The sequence below is a fragment of the Halyomorpha halys genome, unplaced genomic scaffold (assembly GCF_000696795.3).
Source record: "Halyomorpha halys isolate HHAL.00 unplaced genomic scaffold, Hhal_1.1 Scaffold269.1, whole genome shotgun sequence".
NCBI classification, from domain to species: domain Eukaryota; kingdom Metazoa; phylum Arthropoda; class Insecta; order Hemiptera; family Pentatomidae; genus Halyomorpha; species Halyomorpha halys.
In genome coordinates this window covers 1,375,033-1,395,278 of record NW_027112099.1, presented here as the reverse complement: position 1 = coordinate 1,395,278, position 20,246 = coordinate 1,375,033, and the positions used below count along the sequence as shown (strand labels likewise).

Sequence of the window (20,246 nt, the reverse complement as noted above, 5' to 3'; positions counted from 1 at the left end):
AAGGTTGGTGTTTATTCTCTCTTAATTTTATATACTGCCTTGATTACATTTCTTCTTCTCGGCCAATGTACAATGACATTTCAGAGACATTTGTACTATAAAAGAACAAAAAAAAGACATGCAAAGAAGAGAAAAAAATGAACATTGTGTTAGGTGTAGGATGAGAGAACTGGAGAAAGAAGAGACCTTCTAATAGTGATGTTACTTTTATCATGTAACCCCCTTTGAACTTCTAGTTGTTGAGCCAATCCAATAAAACTTTGACTTATCTTAACTCGATTTTCCCTCTGAGTTTTTAAACAAATAAAATTCATCTTATCAGAGTTTTTATTTTGAAATATTTTATTTAAAGAGTTTACAATGAGGACTGACACTATAGGACAGTGATTCCCTACCCATATAAGTCTATGGACCACTAATGACTGTATTTTAATGACCCACACTAAAAAAAACACTTGACTTAAGATGAAGATAGTCCTAATCAGAAAACATTTAAAATTAGGTTGCTTAAAAGTGCATTTCGAATCACTTTTACTGTAAATTTTTCTGTTGAAATCTTTCAAAGAACATTCTAACAAGTAAGACCGGTTGGGAACCACTGCTATAGGTAAATGAAAAGGGATCGGAAAAAAAAAATGGAGTTATTGAGAGGCCTCTGTATATATAACAGTCCATGAAACACAATAAATTAAAATTATTTATAACATTGTTTATATCAGTAGTGCATAGAATTATTTTATCGTTCTTAACAATATTGTGTTTAAGCTAATATTTTGGTTTGAATTAGGCATTCTGAACCATTTGGAAAAAATATTTACTTCATATTTATTTGGTTTGTAAATTTAAATTTTTTTAGGCGACCATCTGCCTGCTACATCATTCAACCAGCATTCAGCCAGGTTTCCAAACTACTGTACACATAGAGAATATTAGACAAACTGCAGTTATTGAAGGTATAATGACATTTGATCGTCGAATGTATACAGATGACTCTGCTCCGGTCCTCTTCAGGTTTGTTCGATACCCGGAATTCATAAGAATTGGATCAAGACTTCTCTTCAGAGAAGGTTTTACCAAGGGTGTTGGAAAAGTAACTCAGGTTTTCCCTTTAGACCAAACTGCCTAAACTTTCTGTCTCTTAATACACATTAAGACAGCTTTATTATGACTTCCTAACTTTCATCATTTGGTCTATTTGGTACTAAAGTTAGTACAATAAGTTGTTTTTCAATATTTTTTCTACTGAATAGTTTGTGTAAGGACACTTTAAATCTGTTCTGGTTTTTTTTTATTGATGAGGTTGTGGATGGTGGTTTCCATTTATTCAATGAATGGTGTTCAAACAGCTCTTCTAAACTGAAGTGATCTTTTGGCTAGTGATATTCAGCTAACTTTAGTATTAAAATACTGTATTTTGTCTTTTATCAATTTGTTAAAAGAGTACCTTTACTTTTGTATTTTGTAAATTAACATTTTTACTAAAGTAAACTTTGCTTTTTAAATACATAGATTGAATTTTGTGATATTTTAATGCAATATTGTACATATTAATTACATAAAATATGTCTGCCTGCTTTTAAATAATAATTTATTATTATTTTTAATAAGTGATGGATCTTAGTTTATTAATTTTATTTAAATTACTTTATGGTTGGCCTGATATTGCTTCACAAGTATAATCAAGAATTGCTGGATTCTCGTTCGTTTATTAAGTTTTTTTTTATTTGTTGATCAGTTAATTTCATGTTTGAGTAATAGTATTTCCCATAAAATCAGTTTAGCACTTTGAAAGTAATCTTAGAGTTTTATTAGCCAAGAAATGCAGCCTCTTTTGGGATAATAGTGTCTACCTTATTTGTATTCAAAATTTCAACTCTAGAATGGGATTTGCAATGTTTTATTGTATGTGGCAATATGTCTTTTACCACTCCCCACTTACTCCAACAGGATTGAATCCGTTTGCCTACGTTTTTGATTTGAAGATTGATTTATTAATTAGTAATTGAATAATAGCTTTGATAATTTCTATATAATAGTTGTTAACATTGAAGTAGTAAATCATGCAATTGACCATTCATTCTGAAAAAGTTCTTTCAACGTAAACTGAAAGTAAGTGTTGCAGTATATTTTTATATAGCCAATTTTATATAGGTCAAAAATATGTCAAAAAAATTTACCCATGGTATGTTTTCTTATTATTTTTGTTTGTAGGCTTTACTCATTAAAATTACAACTTTTTAAAAATTATTTCTATCAGAATATTTGAATAAATACGTTTAACCACAAATAAGCAAGTTTAAATTTGGTATTATTGTGTTCAAATGCAATAAATTGGAAATAATATCAAAAATATACATTTAAATTCATAAACTTTCTCTCTTCATGACATATTCTGTCTAGTAACAGTTAAAAGTTATTGTGCCTGCATTATCCTATTAACAACATAATATAACAAATATCACTTAGAGAAGAATCCTGCTTTGCTAAGGTAAATATTTATTTTTAAAGAATGATAAAAAACAAAGTTTTTGATTTCATTCTCAACAGTGTTAAATTTTAAGTGTTCCTATGGTTGTTTTATGCACTCTAATTAAAAACAGTTTTTTTATTTAGTAATTGTGATATTATAAGTTCAATAATATAGAAATCTGGCCATGCGTACTTATTAAATATGTTATTAGTTAAATTGAATGAGATTGGTATTAAAATTAAATAAGATTTTACTGACTAGTGAGTGTACAATTCTGTTTAGATTTGACTGTTTTCCTTCTATTTGGTTATTAATAATTTATCATGAGCTTTAGTTTATTTTTTCTTAAATATAGTATAAACCATTTACTTATTAACTAATGCCGGGAAATTAATTTTAAGGTAAGAGAAATCTGGCTTAGTCTTAATTATGCTTGTTTAGGTTAATGAAATATTGTGTTATGAGTGCATAATCTATAGATGTTTATTGAAGAGGGGTCCTTGGTCTTTCAAGACTGAGAAATTTCCTCATGTCTTGACGTATGGTGTTAGAAAAGCTTAAAGTTTTTTTTTAAATACCCATCAGCTATATATATATATTTTTTTTAGTTACCGAATTTGCCATTCAAATTATTTATTTCTCAACATAGAGTTGAAGTTGCTGTTAACACTATTTTTTATAATTTATCAATAGTTATAGCGATACAGTAGACTCTCCCTTATCTATCTTTGCTGGATATCTAATAATTGATAAAATCTATTTGTTAAAAAGTATTGATAAACGGAACATTTTTTTTTTAATCCGGAGTGCCATAAGCTTAGGTAAATTAATATTAAAAAAAGCAAGAAAAAAAAAGCACTTTAATGTGATGATAAAGCTAAAAAGTATTGGCACATAATAAGGAAGTGTGGAATAACATCCTGTTGGATAAGAGAGACTTTACTGGATTTTAACATTAACAATAGTTTGAAAAGTTGTGGTTGCCAAACTAGGTATTGGCCTCTTGTATTAAATAATGACAGTTTGGCAATCACAAGTTTTCTATATTTTCTTCAATTCTTTTGAGTTGTCTAAAAAATTGTACATTTATGGTTTATAATGTGATTACCTCTTCTTCACCTAAATGCAGATAACATTTTTTTTTTCATTAAACAATTAATAATAAGGTTTATTTAAAATGAATCACGAATAATAAGAATAATTCTTTAAAGAAAAGAAATTCACTGGTTTAATTTAAAAACAATACATTTTGGTGTTTCTGTGGGTTGGCATTTTCACTTTTTTCTCTCAGCTATAAATTTTTGTGCAATATTTATGTTTTATTAATTATTTGAATGCATTAGATGTATTTTATATATATTTTTACTAGTCTGCCTTAAATCTTTAAATAAAATTTTAAATTTTGATATTAAATTATTAACTATAATGTATCAGTGAGGTTCCGCTTTCACTCTTTTTGTAAAGTTATAAGAATAATGACGTTTAGCTCTATAGTTTCATTCATGAGGGGGTCATTAACCCTCTTTTTAAAAATTTTTTACTTCTATGAAGTATTTTATTACTTCTTTTTCTGACTTCGCCAGAATTTTTGTAAAATTTTACTTTTTTATTTTGTAGTTCATTTATTGGTTGTTTTATTAAATTAAAAAACTATGATCTCTCTGTACCTTATTAGACATATGTGTTTAAAATATATTGGGCATTTTCTCTTGGAAGTATTAGTGCTTATTGTTTCAGATGATGGCCGCTAGTATCATAATTATAATTAATTTTATCTGGATTGTAGAAATAATTGTATTTTGATAAAAATATTTTCTCATTCTTAACACTAGATCTCATTTAAAGTACATTTCAAATACAATTTAGGCAATGAATTTATTCTCATTTTAGCTACTAAGTAAGTAGCCAAGGATCTTAAACTATGTGCTACATGATAGACATTTAATTAAGAGGTTACCATATTCCCTTTGATGTTTATTTTTTTTTAATACTAAAATAAGGTGATTATGTAGCAAATATTTAATGATGTATATTTTTCTTAAGAAAGTCTGTCCTTTTATTTGTGTATAAAAAAAAAAATATTGGAATCACTTTTTTATATAAAAGAAAAAGTTTTATTTTTAAAAAATAATTGTTACTAGAATTAAGTTTTTAGAGATTTATAATGACTCATGAAATGAAGCTTTATTTCTCTGAGTTGTGCACCTTTAAGAATAAATACAATTTTAAATAATTGCTTATGTACAAGACATTATGAATTAATAAAAAGATGTTTGCCATTTATTACATATTTTGTTGATAAACCATGAATTTTCTTTTCCTTTTCCATTAGATTTTGTAGATGTTTTCTCTTCGGTTCACAATAGCCATCTAATAGTTCTGTAAGTTAAAAAATACTTAGGGGTGGCTATGTTGGATCACTTTAAATATTTAGGTTAGTTTCAGCAATTCCTTTAATTATAAATTCTCAATATCGACTAACCTGAAATGTTCACCATTTACTTTGTCTCAATTATTTTCATTTTCAGAAGAAATCTGTGTAGTTTTCATCGAAAAATCATCTTAGGCAAGCAAGTGAACTTGAAAAATAAATTTGTAACAGTTTTCTCTCAGAATCTAATTGTCATGAGTGGATAAATCTTTAAAAAAAAAAGTCAGCCTCCCGTTAAAAAATTTAGTTTCAAGTCAAACTTACTTTATAAAAGAAAATTCATCAAGCAAATGAAAATTCATTCCATAGATCCACTAAGTACACTATTCTTAATGTTCAGGAATCAAACTCCCTGGTCTTTAAAACATTTTTAAATTTTGCTTTAAATCAATTAGGGTATTACAGTATTCTTCATAGGTGATACCTGACTACTACACTTTCAAACAATAAGAACAAATTTTGTGTTGAGTTGATCTGAATTAAGGGATTTCCAAAATGTTGTGCCTTTATAAAAACCAGTGTCGTACAGTCAATGGGATGAAAGTTAGATTTTATGTAGAAATTGTGTCGCTTGTTAAGTTTGGTAATTTTTACTGAAAATAATAACGCATAACACAGAACAGTAAATGAAGGAATTCCGCATGAAAGTATGCCTTTTCAAAAAGAGATACTGATTCCATAAATTAATAAAAATTCTGTAAAAATGTCTGTTGATGGGTTTTTCTTATATAAACAATTCAAATGATAATTTTTTTGAATAATTTCAATTCTTGAAACAGTTTACAGCTCCTTAGAGCGTGGATAATTTTTTTACTAATTATTACACATGAAAAGAGTCAAATTTGTTTAGAAAAAAAAGCACAGAATCCTTTTTTTAATTATTATTATTCTTTGCTTTGACCAGTTCTAATTACATTGTGGAAAAACTGTTTCCTCACATAAATGTACGGTGGGAGTGATAATTTTAATAGTGAATTATGTATGGCTTGTTCCAAGATGAGTTACCATCAAACTAACAGGCATATCCTCTTATTATTGTAGTAATTAGTACGATTTTCTTTGTTCTATAACCTGAACAAGCCTTAAATTTCAAAATGATTCTGATGCAGAAATTTTTATTAGAATTTAATGACCAAACTAGATTTGCTGAGAAAAACATCCTCAATTCAGATTAAATTTGTCTTATTTATGATATGAATATAGTGAACATTAAAGTAACTTGTTTAATCATTTTCATAATATTTTTTAAATTAATGAACACTTTTAACTGATTTTGAAAAATATTTGTTTGCATTATAGCAATATATATGTATATTTATATTAAAAGTGTGGATTTACTATTTGTATTGAGTTTAGTATTTGCCCTCCTAATTTTATAAATCTCCTCCTTTTTTTAAAGAAATTTTCTTTGTTTTGTTAATTATAACTGGTCACCCTCTACGTGGTTGACATATCTCAGCCTTCTCTAAAGACACATTGTATGCACTAAGTCCAGTTGATCTTTAGTAAAACTTCTGCTTTGAAGTCTGAATTGAAGATACTTTCTTGAGCCCAGGCAAGGCCATATGGATGAAGTTTTTTATTTATTTATCATTTTATTATTATTTAAACTATACAGACTATTACTTTTTCCATTTCAGACTATACAGAATGGAGAAACAAAATAATGGATTCTATATTTAATATAAATATGGATTCCTATACTTAAAACTTCCAACTATTATGTTTACAAATTGTGGGCTTAGGAAATTATTTGTAGTTAACTATTTATCTTGATATCTTCAAGTACTGGTGATGGTCAGCTTCTTAATTAGTACTGAGCTTATTTTTTAAACCAGTGACATGTTTACAGGATTTCTAGGAGCTTGGTTTTGATTTCATCTGAGTATAATTATTAAAGTAAAGCTCTTTACTTAATTACTTATTGATTTAATATTTTTTCTCTAAAAAATTAATAATACAGATACACATTATATTATACTATTATAGTAATATTCATATGCAGAGGTATTTATATATATATTGAAGTGTACATAGCTCCTTCTACATCTTGTTATCTCAGTTATTAATTGTATTTTGAGGTTAGGATACATTACACTAACAGATAGGCATCTACCTTCTTCATCCACACTAAACATTAAAAAAAATGTAGCATAGGCCTTTCATTCACTGACCCCTTCAATTATTATATTGTATGATAATTAGGTGTTTTAAGTAAATAAAAATAGAAAGGTTTAAAATTTATATTATTTAGTTTGGTGATAATTTATATTTAAAGGTGCAATTCTCTTTTAATTACATTATTGTGGGTATGGAAATGCATTTAAAGGAATTTTGTAAGTGAATAATATATTTGAATCCATTCAATAGTTATTTTTTATCCATTCTTAAAGTTATTTTTGTACAATTTTCATCCATCTATTTTATTATCATTTTTATTTCAAATTTTATGTTGTAGTCCTAAAGATGACCAAGTTTGGCTAATGAACCAAAAATAAAAAGAAATAATTTTTTTATTTTGTTTTGTATTTTATTTTGACCATGATTGATCTCCACAAAATATTTTCATGATACACCATCATAGTCAACAATTGATCACAATTGTATTTTTATACCAGTCCTAAAACACTAAAATTTAAGAAACATAAAATTCTCCAGTTTAAACAATTTTTTCTCTGAATAAGGTTCAGTTAGTCCATTTGAATGTTTATCCTTAAAAATTTCAGATTTGGTCAATCAAGTCTTTTCTTCTATCAAAATGCGATGAATGTTTGGAAAGAGGATATATACACACACGTAACATCCATCTTTGATTGCCATGAATGGGCTTAGTTGAAAAGGTTCCACCTTATGAGACCTCAGATATCCAGTGACAATTACACTGTACAAAGGAGTGGTGTTGGGTATCATGAGATAATCTTCTACCGATTCTGCAGAGAGCACTGATGTGGGTCACCATACTCTATGGAATGGTGGTGCCTCATGCAGCTGTGCAGGTGCACCTTACTTTTAGAAATACATGGGTTAAAAAAGAGAAAAACCTAATTTGACTACATAAATAACTAATATCCCCCTTTTTATTAACTACCCCTAATCTGTGATCTGTATTAATTCACGTTGGTTTGTTATTTCAACTGCTTATATCAGCAACAACTTTCAATGCATTTAATTTTTTATATAATCTTGGCACGAGGCCCATTCGGCCACACATTTACATCTGCCTAAGGTGTTGACCAGTCAACTCAGTGCTTATTAACTTTTCAAGGATTTGTTCATTATTACGACCATCAACTTTACATCCACATCCACTTTCACATTTACGTCATCTCAACTATATTTACCCAAACAAATATTTTTCTGTCTCATAAAAATATTCTGAACTCTTAATAAATAATAAATGGGTAAAAAAATTTAGATTAACATCAATTCTGTAAAGATAGAAAATAAAGCTATCCCTTCTTTAAATAGTTTTTATTTCATACATATACATATATATATTTTGTGCTTGGCAATCAAATCTTTTCCTAATATACAAATAACAAATATAATAATAACATACAAATTAATAAAACTAAATATTTCAGGAGTAACATAAAATACAATAAAATTTGGCAACAAAAGTTTTGAACATTCGTCAAGTCTTATTAGTTACCATTAAACTACTAGTCTACTCATCATGGCTGTAACAATTTTAATACAATTTTCTATCAAGCTTGTAAATATTTGAGTCACACTTTCGGTAACAACAAGATGGTGTCTCTTTCACTAATTGGATCAACCAGTTTCCTAATCTACCAATTTTCATTAAAATCGAACATTATACCAATTACAATTACATTCATCTTTACTACGGTTCATCACTCACAAATATTAAAAAAGAAACACCTACAGCCAAGCAAATGTATTAATGAAATGTAAAAGAATATACCAATGCAGAAAAATTATAAGAACTTACAATGGTGGGATCACACTCGACCAACACGATTGAACCCCTATGTATTGAAATTCTGATTATTTTATTTTCAGAAACCTTAAAATTGCTTACAAATCTTTCTGTATATAGAATAAAATTTTGACCAGTCCAACTAAATTAAAAATAAAAGTACTTTTTATAATAACAAAGAGATAAAAAAAAAATCAGAAAATAACCAATGAAAACATTACATGAACACAAGCTGTGTCACACATGAAACATTCTGAAAATTCTTCATTACTCAATAAAACTGAACCATACTTTTAAATTAATTCAGCAGTATATACTACTAAATGCAATTTTAATAATAATTTGAGAAACATTTTAAATTAATAATGAGCACACTAGTATATATTTCTTTATTTCTAAAAATGTCTTTAATCCAGAATATTTAATCCACTTGGTATTTAACATGTATAACTATCTTACCACATATGTATCACAGTTATTATTTTTTTAAAATGATTCTTCATACCGAGTTTTGTTCTAGCAATTTAAGTTTCATAAATAGAGGTTCAATTGTGAGCGTCAATAAAATTAGATAATTTTTAACATTAAAATGTCAATGAAGAATATTGCTAATAATTTATTAAAATATTAACAACAAATCAAAACAAGATAAATTTGAAAATGAAAATAGTCAAACAGCATTATATTTAATATATTTCTTTCTAAATTAAAAGAGAAACCTTTCTGGTAATATGTTAACGTAAAAAGAACAGAAGCTGCATTATATATTACTATTGAATTCTTTTCTTTTTTTTTTTTAATATATAAAAAGAGTTTAAAGAAAAATCTAATGGTTTTGGCTAATTTCATTTTATTCACACATAACTAAAACTTTATAAACAGGTAATTAAATTATTTTATTCATTTAAAAAAGATGAATAATATTGAGCAAGTTTTAATAAATTTGGTGATGCTGTAGCAACAATGTTCATAAATCATAATCGCACTTTGAGGGCATAATAATTGTTTATAATTCTATTTCAAGGCATTTAATTAGGATAATATGAATTTGAGGTGGAGGATCGTGGTTTGATGAACATTGCCCATACTAGCCAGCAATAGTTAAGCTCTCAATTAAAATAGTAGCTTGACAATTCAGGCATCTAAATAGAAAAAGTATGAAATATATTATTATGGTTATTCAACATTGACTAGATATATAGGGGTAAGTTATGTTATGTTTTTATTTGAAAAAACAGTATTTACAGTCTTGTGAGCTTACGACGTTTGAGTCTTGGCGGCAGGATATCTCTGGGTTTAGGCACCAGTTGAACAGGTTTTGATTTTTCCTCTCACAATCTAAAACAAATATGAATATAATGAAACTAAATATATAAAAATGAAAATCTGTACTGCTATAGCCTCAGGTCAGAAGTTCTGTACTTTGTATGAAAGTATTGTTTCTTCAACAATGGTAATACAAGGAGGGGATTTATCCATGATCATGCTCAACTGCCAGGTAATTACCCAATTAAGACTGGTAACTACCCACCTAGGCAGGTAACTACCCATATTATAGGCTTAGTTGACTCACGATCTATAGTAACATAATAAATGATTATCTGCCACAGCTGGATACGAACCCAGATCCAGGAGTTAGGTTGAAGGAGTTTATTTATTCAGCTACCCCAAAACCCAAACGAATATAAATAATGAAAAACCATACGAAAATTGCTGTTGATATTAAATGATGTAAGAGTTCTATATTATGTGACACCAGCACAGGACTCCATTTCACTAGCTCACTATTATCTTTCACTATTAAAATCAAAGTCAATTATAGACATAGGGAAATAGATTCGTAGCTGTTTTGTTATTGAGGATAAGAAAAAAAAAAACTTTTGAAAATAACTGATTCCTATAAAAGTGAATGGCTAGTAATTATTAAGAAATTATGAGGCTGAAAGAAACCATTTAAAAAAATAATTTAATACATTGGTTGAAATTGACAAACTCAAAATATGTAATGAGCAAGGTTTGACATTTATCTTCTTTTATAGAGAGAAATCACACAGGATCATATATAGCTGGCATGTATTAGTAATCATTAGATTCCTTAATCCATTTTCCTACAATTGTAACTTTTGTTTTTCTATTTTCTTAATACATTAAAAATAACTTAGTAATTAAAACATGGTCGGATAGAATGATTGAATAGATGTTTATATATTTACTAAGGTCTTCTCCAATCTTCATGCTAAATTATATGATTTACAGTTAAAAAAAAAAGCAAACTTCTAAGTAGGTCTATGCCTATTTCACGTATTGAATACTTCAATATGGTTAATGGCCATGTAGTAAACAGATGAGACTAAAAATTGTAGATAAAGTGTACTTGAAATTCTGCCATTTCGGAAGAATGGCCCATATAGTTAATCAATTTTTTTTTTTAAATTTTAAACTCAAATAAAAAGTATTGTAAAATGTTTTGATAACATTTAAATAGTACAAACTTTAGAGAAAAAGTATAGAAATAGAATGTTACCATAGAGAAGCTTTAATCTTTTCAATGTAGCAACCAACTAAGTAAAAAATATCATAATCACTCAGTGGTTTCTCATCAATTGGTCCAGATCCACTTGATTGTTTATAAATGGGTCCTTTTGGAGGTTCTGATACATCCTCCACAACCTCCAGAGTCTTTCGTCTTTCATGTTTAGCCAATGCTTCCCTTCTAAGATTTGTCAAATAATTGGGGACACCTAAATAACAATTATGTATAAATTAAGTTACTTGTTCTAAGAATATGTGCAATTATTCTTGACAAATGAAATTTGAATGAACAATTTAATTGAACATTAAATAAAATTTTAAGAAATATTAAGTTAAAACTACATTTTAGATTAAACATCTAATATTCTTCTAACCTTGAACTGTAATCCACAACGAAATGGAAGAAGGTAAAGAAACTCCAGGATTATCAAAGTATGTTAAACTGAACTCAATACCAGGCTGAAAAAAATAATATATTAAAAATAAGAACACAAAGTAATAGAGAGGTTTTTAAAACTAAATTTGTTCAGATTTTAAGCTCTAGAGCAAATTACGTGGATGAGTGGATATATGAGTACATATATATATTTTAATATTATAAAAAGAAGCGGTTGCTCTACATCATATGTAACAGGAAAAAATGCTTCTGATATAGGCCTCACGGTATCCCATTTATTAATCCATTAAAATTTACAAAGAAATGTGTGAAGTATTTCAATTTTAGTTGTAAGTTTAAAAATAGTTCTAAAGATTGACAATAAGTTGAATAGTAATAACTAAAGACCAAAACCATTAATATTGGGATGACTTAAGTAGATATATCATCTAATGTTTTTATTTCTAAAATACTATATTCTTTCAGTTTGACTATTATTTCTTCAAGTACTATCATTATGGTTCATATATAAAACAATTTTACCAATAATGAATTTAACTATTCTAAAGAAAGAGATAAAAAGCTTACACATGAAAAATTAATTATAAAAAAGATTACTTTTTTAAATTAAAACTTTTCCCTACACAAAGAGAAAATAAAAGTTATAATAAAACATTTTATTTAGTTTGTGAAAAAGTTTTGAAATAATAAAGAAATTTTAAGGTAAGTGCTAAAAAACAATAGCAGTTTTAAAATAATCTTTTTTCTTTGTATTAGTTATAAAATAATATTTGGAAATGGAAACTACCAATTTTGGGATGACTCAAGTAGACACATGATGTCTACATGACTAAATTTAGTTATCACTTCTAAAATAAAGAAGCAATATATTGCTTCTATTTATTGTTTTTCTTGAAGTACTAGCAATATGGATCATATATAAACAGTAAATTCAACATTTACTCAGTCGTAAGTCCAAATGCAGAACTCACCGTAGGGCTAACTGGACAAAACTAACTTAAGAGCACAGCCAGCAGTTCAGAGGATAGGACTCCCTCTCTTGGGCCAATCACCCATAAGAGAATAAGAGTATAATAACAAAGGAAACAGCCTCAGATTTGGATCTTTAAAATACTAATATTATTAAGTAAATACTAATTAGCAGGATTTGTCTTATGCCATTAAAAAAACAATAAATTTTTCCCATCCAGAAGTAAAAGTTAGTTTATTTTTAAATACCCCTTTAGATAGTTGCTAAATCATTATGGTTGGCAATAATAGTGCAGTTAGTCAATTTATTAAATAGAAATACCCAACAAAAAGATTTCAATTTATAAACAAGAGAGAAAAAACATGTTTATACCCTGAAGATTACAAGCTAGTTCTTACATTAAAAATTGAATTATGTACCTGGTTAAAGGCAGTCTTAGATTTGATGACCATATAAGACCAATATTCAGTAACTCGAGCTTTACCGGAAGTAGGTGGATACATAGGATGTTCAGTACTCTTATTCATAATAATAATAACTTTATTTTCTTCATTTCTATGATACCGTCGTTTAAACACATAATCACGGTTGCAAAACAAAGTCTGAAACATAAAGTAAAATATTGCAACAACAAATAATGTAAAAGTACAAAATTATCTGATAAATAGAAGAATAACCCAGTTAACTAAGAACACTGATGATAAAAACTAATAAGTTATAGTGAAGCTATTGAATATACCTCAATAAATAATAACTCAAACCAAAAAATAAATAAACATAAGTAGTAATTCAGTAAAATTAAAATAATGAAAAATTGGGGAGTTTTTTAATCAAAAGTTATTATATCCACTTCTCAAAAATAAAAGTTTTTTTTTAAAAACTTATAACTCTACACCAAAAACTAATGCATTTATTTCAATTCAAATTTTCTCCTATCAAACAGGTGTTCACGATAATGAAAAATCAACATTTAAAGTACAATTTTAACTTAATTACATGAGATGCTTTCATAAAAAGGTTAAAATAACTTACAAAAGTGGATATATGAACCTTTGATAGAAAATTGACAATTATACATGTTAAGGTTGCTTGTAATTTTTTTTTTTTTTTTTTATTATATAAATTAATCATCAAAGACCATTTAACAGTTACTCTGCAAAAGAAAAAAAAGAGTTCCCTTTAGGTTCTTTCCCTAAACACTTCAACCATAATAGAACAATATCACATTGAATATAAGCCAAAACAGAAAAAAAGGAATAAATATTCTCTACTAGAAGTTTTTATATAAAAAAAATAATTAAATTTTTAAATTTCTAGTTTTATCAATAGATGATTTTTATAAGGACTTTTTCATTTATAGTAAAATACTAAAAAGATACTAATTAATGGCACAAATGAGAAAAAATTAGCAACAGTTGAAACAGCTAAAATTGCCATGGATGGCCCTCATTTATGTATGAACCATTGATAAATAAATATTGTATCCATGGCAATTTTATTAGTTTCAAATATAGCTATTTTTCCCTATCTCTATCATCTGATTGGTTGGCAGGAAACAAAAGCAAAGGATAGGCACTTTTTTCGGTTCACATAACTTTTTTTTTTTAATCTTTGAATCAGCATGTGACAATAAGCAGGTGAGATGCAGATGAAATAATTGGTATGTGAGGCCACTGCAGTTAACAGAGAAAAGTGAGATACTGTTAATTTTGACCGAATCGATAATATAGATTCAGTAAATTTGAAAATGATGAATGGCAATACCTTATTTATTAAGAATGATTTATAATGATCAATTAATGATACATATATATTTACAAATATTGTTCAAAATAAAAACTGATGGATTACAGGCCATTTAGTCTCCCAATAAATGACATCTGAGTGAGACTTTGGTTCAGAATCAATGACCTTGAGAGATGCTGCATGTTGATCCCATTTGGTTCTATTTTCAGTGTCGAGATAAACTTCTAAGAAATCATCAGCTGAAACATCGGCATATCTACCGTAAACTGAAATAAAAATAAATACATAGGTTAAAATATGAGAGAAAAAAAAAATTGGAAAAGAATATTTATGCATTTAATACCTTTATAACAATAAAGTCCAGAATTCGGATGATGTTTTTCTTCCATTTTCCAAAGCATTAGATCTTCTTCTTGTATAAAGGGTTCCCAGCAATTAACTGCATAAAATATTTGATATATTTTAATAACATATATATTTTTAAACAATTAACAAGCAAATAGTTAGAAACATTGATTAACACATAACATTCAGAAGTGAATAATGTTTTATAATTACTATAACTTCATAGCATTTAAAAAATGAAAACAAAATTTCTTTAAAAGTGTTAAAATAAATTAATCACTTAAAGCTGGAAAGTGTTTTGTCAATTTTTAGCTAAATTGATTTTTTAAAGGATTCTAATTTTCACAAAATTTCATGCAATTTTTCTGAGGGGGTAAAATTCTGTCATCTTCCTATATTTTGTAGAGAATATTGTTAATGTAGAAAAAAAAAATTGATAGCCAAAAATGGTTTTATATAACTTTGATTTAAACATCTTTCAAGATGAAGTGATATCAAAATATTAATGAGATGAACTTTATAGGGTAACAATCAAGACTTTTTTTTAACTATCAAGGCCAATAGGCAATAAAATAGACAGATCAATTTGTATCAATCTTACCTCCAGTCTCTGAATTACATTCTGGACATGAGCAATCTGGCCCTACGCAACTCACTTCTCCAATAGCAGCTTTTTTTCTTAGCGTCTGACATAAATTCATTTCATGAACATGCCTAAAGCAATAAGTTAGGAACTTCATAAGTGACGAATATAATTAATTTAAAAAACAAAAAATGTGATATCTTCAACCTTTCTAATTCATCAACTGGAATCCTCTCCGAGTCCCAATCAAACGCCAAAATTGATCCACTGATGATTAATTTCTTTCCTTTCCCATATAAAATCTTCCTCATTTTCTGAAAAAAATGCTTAAAAGAACCTTCATCCCATATTCTGGAATACAAAGTAATCATTTGTTGTCCTCTCCTAATCCTTTGGGCTAGGACAAATTCGATGTGCTCAACACATGTTTTAGCAACTTCTACAGGATTACTTTTCAAAATCTCTTTTAATTGATATAAACATTTCCATTGCGACCAAATGGACTTTTTTTTCAGTGGTGGTACAGCTTTATCAAAATGTCGCTGGAATCTAATAAAAATATTGGGAAAAGTTAGATTGTGGAAATGATGGATGGAATCTTTTCTAAGTAAAATACCCAATTTGTTGTTCCTGACATTAGTTCGATAATGGTTTTGAAAAAGTATTCTAGTAACAGCGAAAAATGGAACAATCATAATGATGAAAACTGCTTAATATAAACAATCGAACTTGCCAATTCCTGAAAAACAATACTCAAACATTCCCTAAGTCTCTCACATCATGAACAGTTCACATCATTCTCTGTTTTATCTTTAAAAATAAATTAATGTTTCACAGTGAATAACTCCGATATAAAATCAGAGAATTTAAATGTTCACAGCCAAGCCCATTTCCTCGTGTGTCCTTAGATTTTTATTTATAACAGCTGTTGTGCCAAAGAGATACAGCTAATAGAAAAGTATAACACTCATATATAAAAAGTTGAATTACTGAGATAAGAGATGAAGCCACTTCATGATAAATGAATTTTTAAAATTCCAATTAAACAAGTTTTATATTATTTATCAATAAAAAACTAGAAATTATTCTATTTCTGTTTATATATCATTGCAGTTTGATACGTAGCTGCTTTGCCTGAATAGTGACAGAACTAATAAAAAAAAAGAAGAAAGTTTTGGTTTTATTGCAATAAACATGTTCCAAACCTATTACCTTAGATGTGGGTTTGTTTCTCTACTGTGGTTTGCTCCCTTGCCCTCGGTTACGCCTTTAGAAATGAAATGAAAGTAAGAAGAAAGACTAAGGAGATTTCAAAAATAACAATAGTCTTTAAATATCAAAATGATGATAGAGAATTCTGATACATTAATAGAGCATGATAGATCAACTGTCTCCTTTGAAATAGATCCGTTTCGTATTGAATTCTACAGAGAATTTCCACTTGACGTGGACAAGGCGGCATAAAACAGACTGTAGCTTTAGGTGGATCAGAAAATCTATACTGGTTTTATCCTCGGGAATAAAACATTTATAAATATAATACATCAAATGGTTATTACAAGAGTAACATTATAAGTATGTATACTCAATAAAAAAAAGTAAACGGACACTTGATATTTCTGATTTTGAATGCTGATTATGTGTGCAATATTTATTTTTTTGGGGGGGGGAGGGAGAATTAGGCTAGTTGGTGGGTAAGTTGGTTAGGGTTTGGTTAAGAGAAGGAAATAAGACGCTCACCTGTGCTGAGACCGCTTAACCGGACTTACATCTTCTCAACTGTAAAACGGGACCGCAACTTCTAGTAAGGTATCGTAGAGAAAGACGATTATTTACCGACCAGTAATAGGATACGTTTTTAATGACAAAAGAGACTCTCTTTAATCTGCACCACTATGGCTACTCTGTACTGGACCACAGACTCATCTATGAATAAAACTGTCTCATGTGTGCGAATAACTAGTAAAGGCCGCTGAGAGACATAGCATATGAAAGACTAGCTTAAAGCAGTCAGAGAACTCTTACTTGGTCGTTGTTCATTCAAACAATATTTTTATGAATATAAGAATATATTTAATATTTATACGATGACATTAAAATATATACAAGAAATTAACATAAGACAAGTTGAACTTAATTGTTAACATAAGACAACTTGAATCGTGGTTTACGTCTAGGCCCTACGTTGAGCTGTAACGGCTCTTCACTACTCTAGCCTGTGAAGGCAGCTCCTAATCGTTATAGTTTACTTGGAAATTAGTAGATAGCAGCAGGGTGCTATAATGTTATAAGGTGCCTTTACACGTTTGCTGAACAATGGCGAATCTGCTCATGCTCAAGCGTGTTGATGGATTATTTGAATTGATTGGTACCAAGTTGGCCTGAATTTGCGGCCGACCCCTGGAGTATCGGTTTTTGGACTGGAAATCAAAGGGTGCTGGTGCTGCATCCACACGTTTGCATTGTTTTAGAACTACCAACAGATAAATATTTGTGATCTTCGTGTCTTAATTAACTAAAGAATTTCCCCAACATTTAGATTTAATAATTGAATCTTGTTTAAGGTTGTTTTTTTTTCGGCAAGACTCCCCGTCCTATTGGAGTCCTATACTGCCTAATCATGGTTGGAGGTCAAAGTTTTTCATTTTGTATGACCGCCACACAAATGTAACAATTCAACGCCCCGGGCCGGATTCGAACCGGCACCGCCAATAGACATCAAATTGGCAAGACTGTGTCTTAATCACTGATCTACGGGCGGGCCGATGTTTAAAGTTGTGTGTATTTAAATTCTATGGATTCGGTGTTAATACATTATTTCAAATCTTGTTATCTTGAGATTATCTTTAGCAGTTTATTTTTTATTTAACATAGCACAAATATATTTTTATAAAGACATTATGTGCCTAGGTTATTAAATTAAAAAGTTTCTGATAAAAATTCTTGATCTAAAGAAGTTGAATTTATAGATTATATAGTACTATTTAAATGAATTTTTCTCATCTACAAACTACATTGCTGATATTTATGTTTCCCTTCATTTCACTTATCTTTATTTTGATCCTTTTTATAATCAAAGTAAATCGAATGTAATAGCTGAAAAAATTCAAAAGAACAAAACTAGCATGTAGATGCCGACTTTTTTTGCTTCCTTTGTTTACCAAACGTCTTGGAGGAAGATTGCTGATTGATCGTGTGTATTAATAAATGAAATATTTATAGTCTAGGTGCGGTCAAAAGTCTTGGATTATCGGCATGCTGCAGACGTGTGGATCCAGCATTAAGAGAAGTATTGAATGTTATACGTTCCAGCCTCCCCCCCCCCCCGAGTAAAAAAAAAACTTTTTTTTTCAATAATGAAATGCAGATAGGTATATGTTGTGAAAATGAAAAAAAAAATATGTTTGCCTTCGTACATAAAAAAAATGCACTTAATGCTTTCAGAGTTATGATCTGATGTTTTCACAAATTGAAACAGTTGAGGGATTTTTTTAGAATGCCTACATGATTTCATGATGCACTTCACTTCTTTTTATTTAAAATTATTTTTACTAAGAGTTAATATGGTAATTCACTATATACATGGAATAAGAAAATTATTTTATTATTTTTCAACCATTAATTCTACCTATCAATCACACAATCAACAATAATTATTTAAATTTCAGAATGTCAACACTGGACATAACCTTTTACCACGCTGTCAGCTTTAGCTTCAGCTCTTCTCACGTGGTGTTCGGGTTTGTAGATTGTCGATTTATTATTCGCAATCATGAAAATGAACAAGTTAGTGACCTCTTCAAGGAGGAAAAATCGTAAACGTCATTTTACAGCACCATCTCACATCAGAAGGAAATTGATGTCTGCGCCTCTCTCCAAGGAACTCAGACAAAAGTATAATGTTCGTACCATGCCTGTCAGAAAAGATGATGAAGTTCAAGTTGTTAGGGGACATTACAAAGGACAACAGGTAGGCAAAGTTATTCAGGTCTACAGGAAAAAGTTTGTTATATATATCGAAAGAATTCAAAGAGAAAAAGCTAACGGTGCAAGTGTGTATGTTGGCATCCATCCTTCCAAAACAGTCATTGTGAAATTAAAAATTGATAAAGATAGGAAAGAAATTTTGGATAGAAGATCAAGAGGAAGAGCTCTAGCCCTTGGAAAGGACAAAGGAAAGTACACTGATGAGAACACAGCAATGGATACATCTTAAAAAGGTGTTACTTTGAATTGTGTAAATACATTTTACATAAATTTGAAAACATTTTTTCTGTGTATACCGAGAATATTTTTTGTAAAAATCTTTTTTTATATATTCAAACGTAAACTTGAAAAGTTCAATTTTATAATTTTCTTCCTACTGCAAAACTTATGACTGTTAATTAATATTATTTTCATTATTTACCACATTCTTGTTACAAAGTTGTGTTCTTTTTTACAATAATCAGTGTAAAAATTTGAAGTTTTTTTTTTAAGATGTTGAAATACACTTTACTTTGAAACATGTTTTTTTTTTATTTCCTTATAGTAATATTTTTCATAGTCCTTGGTTTAGTAACCGTACTTCCTCACAAGTAACTACTGCTTCCCCTTCATGGGTTATAGTAGTACAGATTTTAATGTGAATATTATTATAGCATAAAGTGTACAATTTTTCTAGAAAAGTATTTTTGTTATTTAGATGCCTTTTACTCTTTGAATGTTGTTTCGTGGTTTAGTTTCACTATGCTTAAAGATAACTTTTAATATATGTTAGTTTTTGTCATCTAAAGTTTCTATGGTATCATACAAATGAAGTGGAAGTTCATTGCAAGTATTACCTTGTT

General features: G+C 28.5%; 3 protein-coding genes across 9 annotated transcripts in view; 2 read left to right on the top strand and 1 right to left on the bottom strand.

Moving 5' to 3' along the window:
- The window catches only part of LOC106680587 (GTP-binding protein 2), a 33,742-nt gene extending 28,989 nt beyond the window's left edge, over nt 1-4,753 (top strand). For all 5 annotated transcript variants that reach the window (XM_014420397.3, XM_014420396.3, XM_014420399.3 and 2 more), the window contains one exon: nt 857-4,753. In XM_014420397.3, coding sequence (XP_014275883.1) covers nt 857-1,126 — 270 coding nt within the window. In that variant the 3' untranslated portion in view covers nt 1,127-4,753. The remainder of the gene's footprint in view (nt 1-856) is intronic.
- A 5,094-nt stretch (nt 4,754-9,847) lies between these two features.
- On the bottom strand, nt 9,848-16,250 carry LOC106680601 (stAR-related lipid transfer protein 7, mitochondrial). 3 transcript variants are annotated; one of them, XR_001343124.2, is made up of 9 exons: nt 15,625-16,250; nt 15,436-15,548; nt 14,833-14,928; nt 14,595-14,755; nt 13,163-13,345; nt 11,751-11,835; nt 11,369-11,585; nt 10,090-10,182; nt 9,848-9,986 (listed from the first exon to the last, which is right to left on the bottom strand). XR_001343124.2 is itself a non-coding variant. In XM_014420427.2 (8 exons), coding segments are annotated over exons 1-8 (1,344 nt in total). In that variant the 5' UTR covers nt 16,113-16,250; the 3' UTR covers nt 10,044-10,181. The 3 variants fall into 3 exon arrangements, 2 of the variants coding, with proteins under 2 accessions (XP_014275913.1, XP_014275912.1); XM_014420427.2 differs by lacking the exon at nt 9,848-9,986 and having other exon boundaries at nt 10,044-10,182; XM_014420426.2 differs by lacking the exons at nt 9,848-9,986; nt 10,090-10,182 and having other exon boundaries at nt 11,365-11,585.
- A 2,846-nt stretch (nt 16,251-19,096) lies between these two features.
- Nucleotides 19,097-19,926, top strand: RpL26 (ribosomal protein L26). Its single transcript, XM_014420370.3, has one exon. It carries the CDS (start codon nt 19,190-19,192, stop codon nt 19,631-19,633), a length of 444 nt encoding a protein of 147 aa, XP_014275856.1. The 5' UTR covers nt 19,097-19,189; the 3' UTR covers nt 19,634-19,926.
- The last annotated feature ends 320 nt before the right edge of the window (nt 19,927-20,246 follow it).

Coding starts and splice junctions, on each gene's coding strand:
- LOC106680601 (XM_014420426.2), bottom strand. CDS start 16,112: ATGATTGTTCCATTTTTCGCTGTTACTAGAATACTTTTTCAAAACCAT. Junction 13,346..14,594: donor ATTGGGAGACTAAATGGCCT/GTAATCCATCAG, acceptor TTTATGTTTCAG/ACTTTGTTTTGCAACCGTGA. Junction 11,836..13,162: donor CTAAGACTGCCTTTAACCAG/GTACATAATTCA, acceptor TATTTTTTTCAG/CCTGGTATTGAGTTCAGTTT.
- RpL26 (XM_014420370.3), top strand. CDS start 19,190: ATGAAAATGAACAAGTTAGTGACCTCTTCAAGGAGGAAAAATCGTAAA.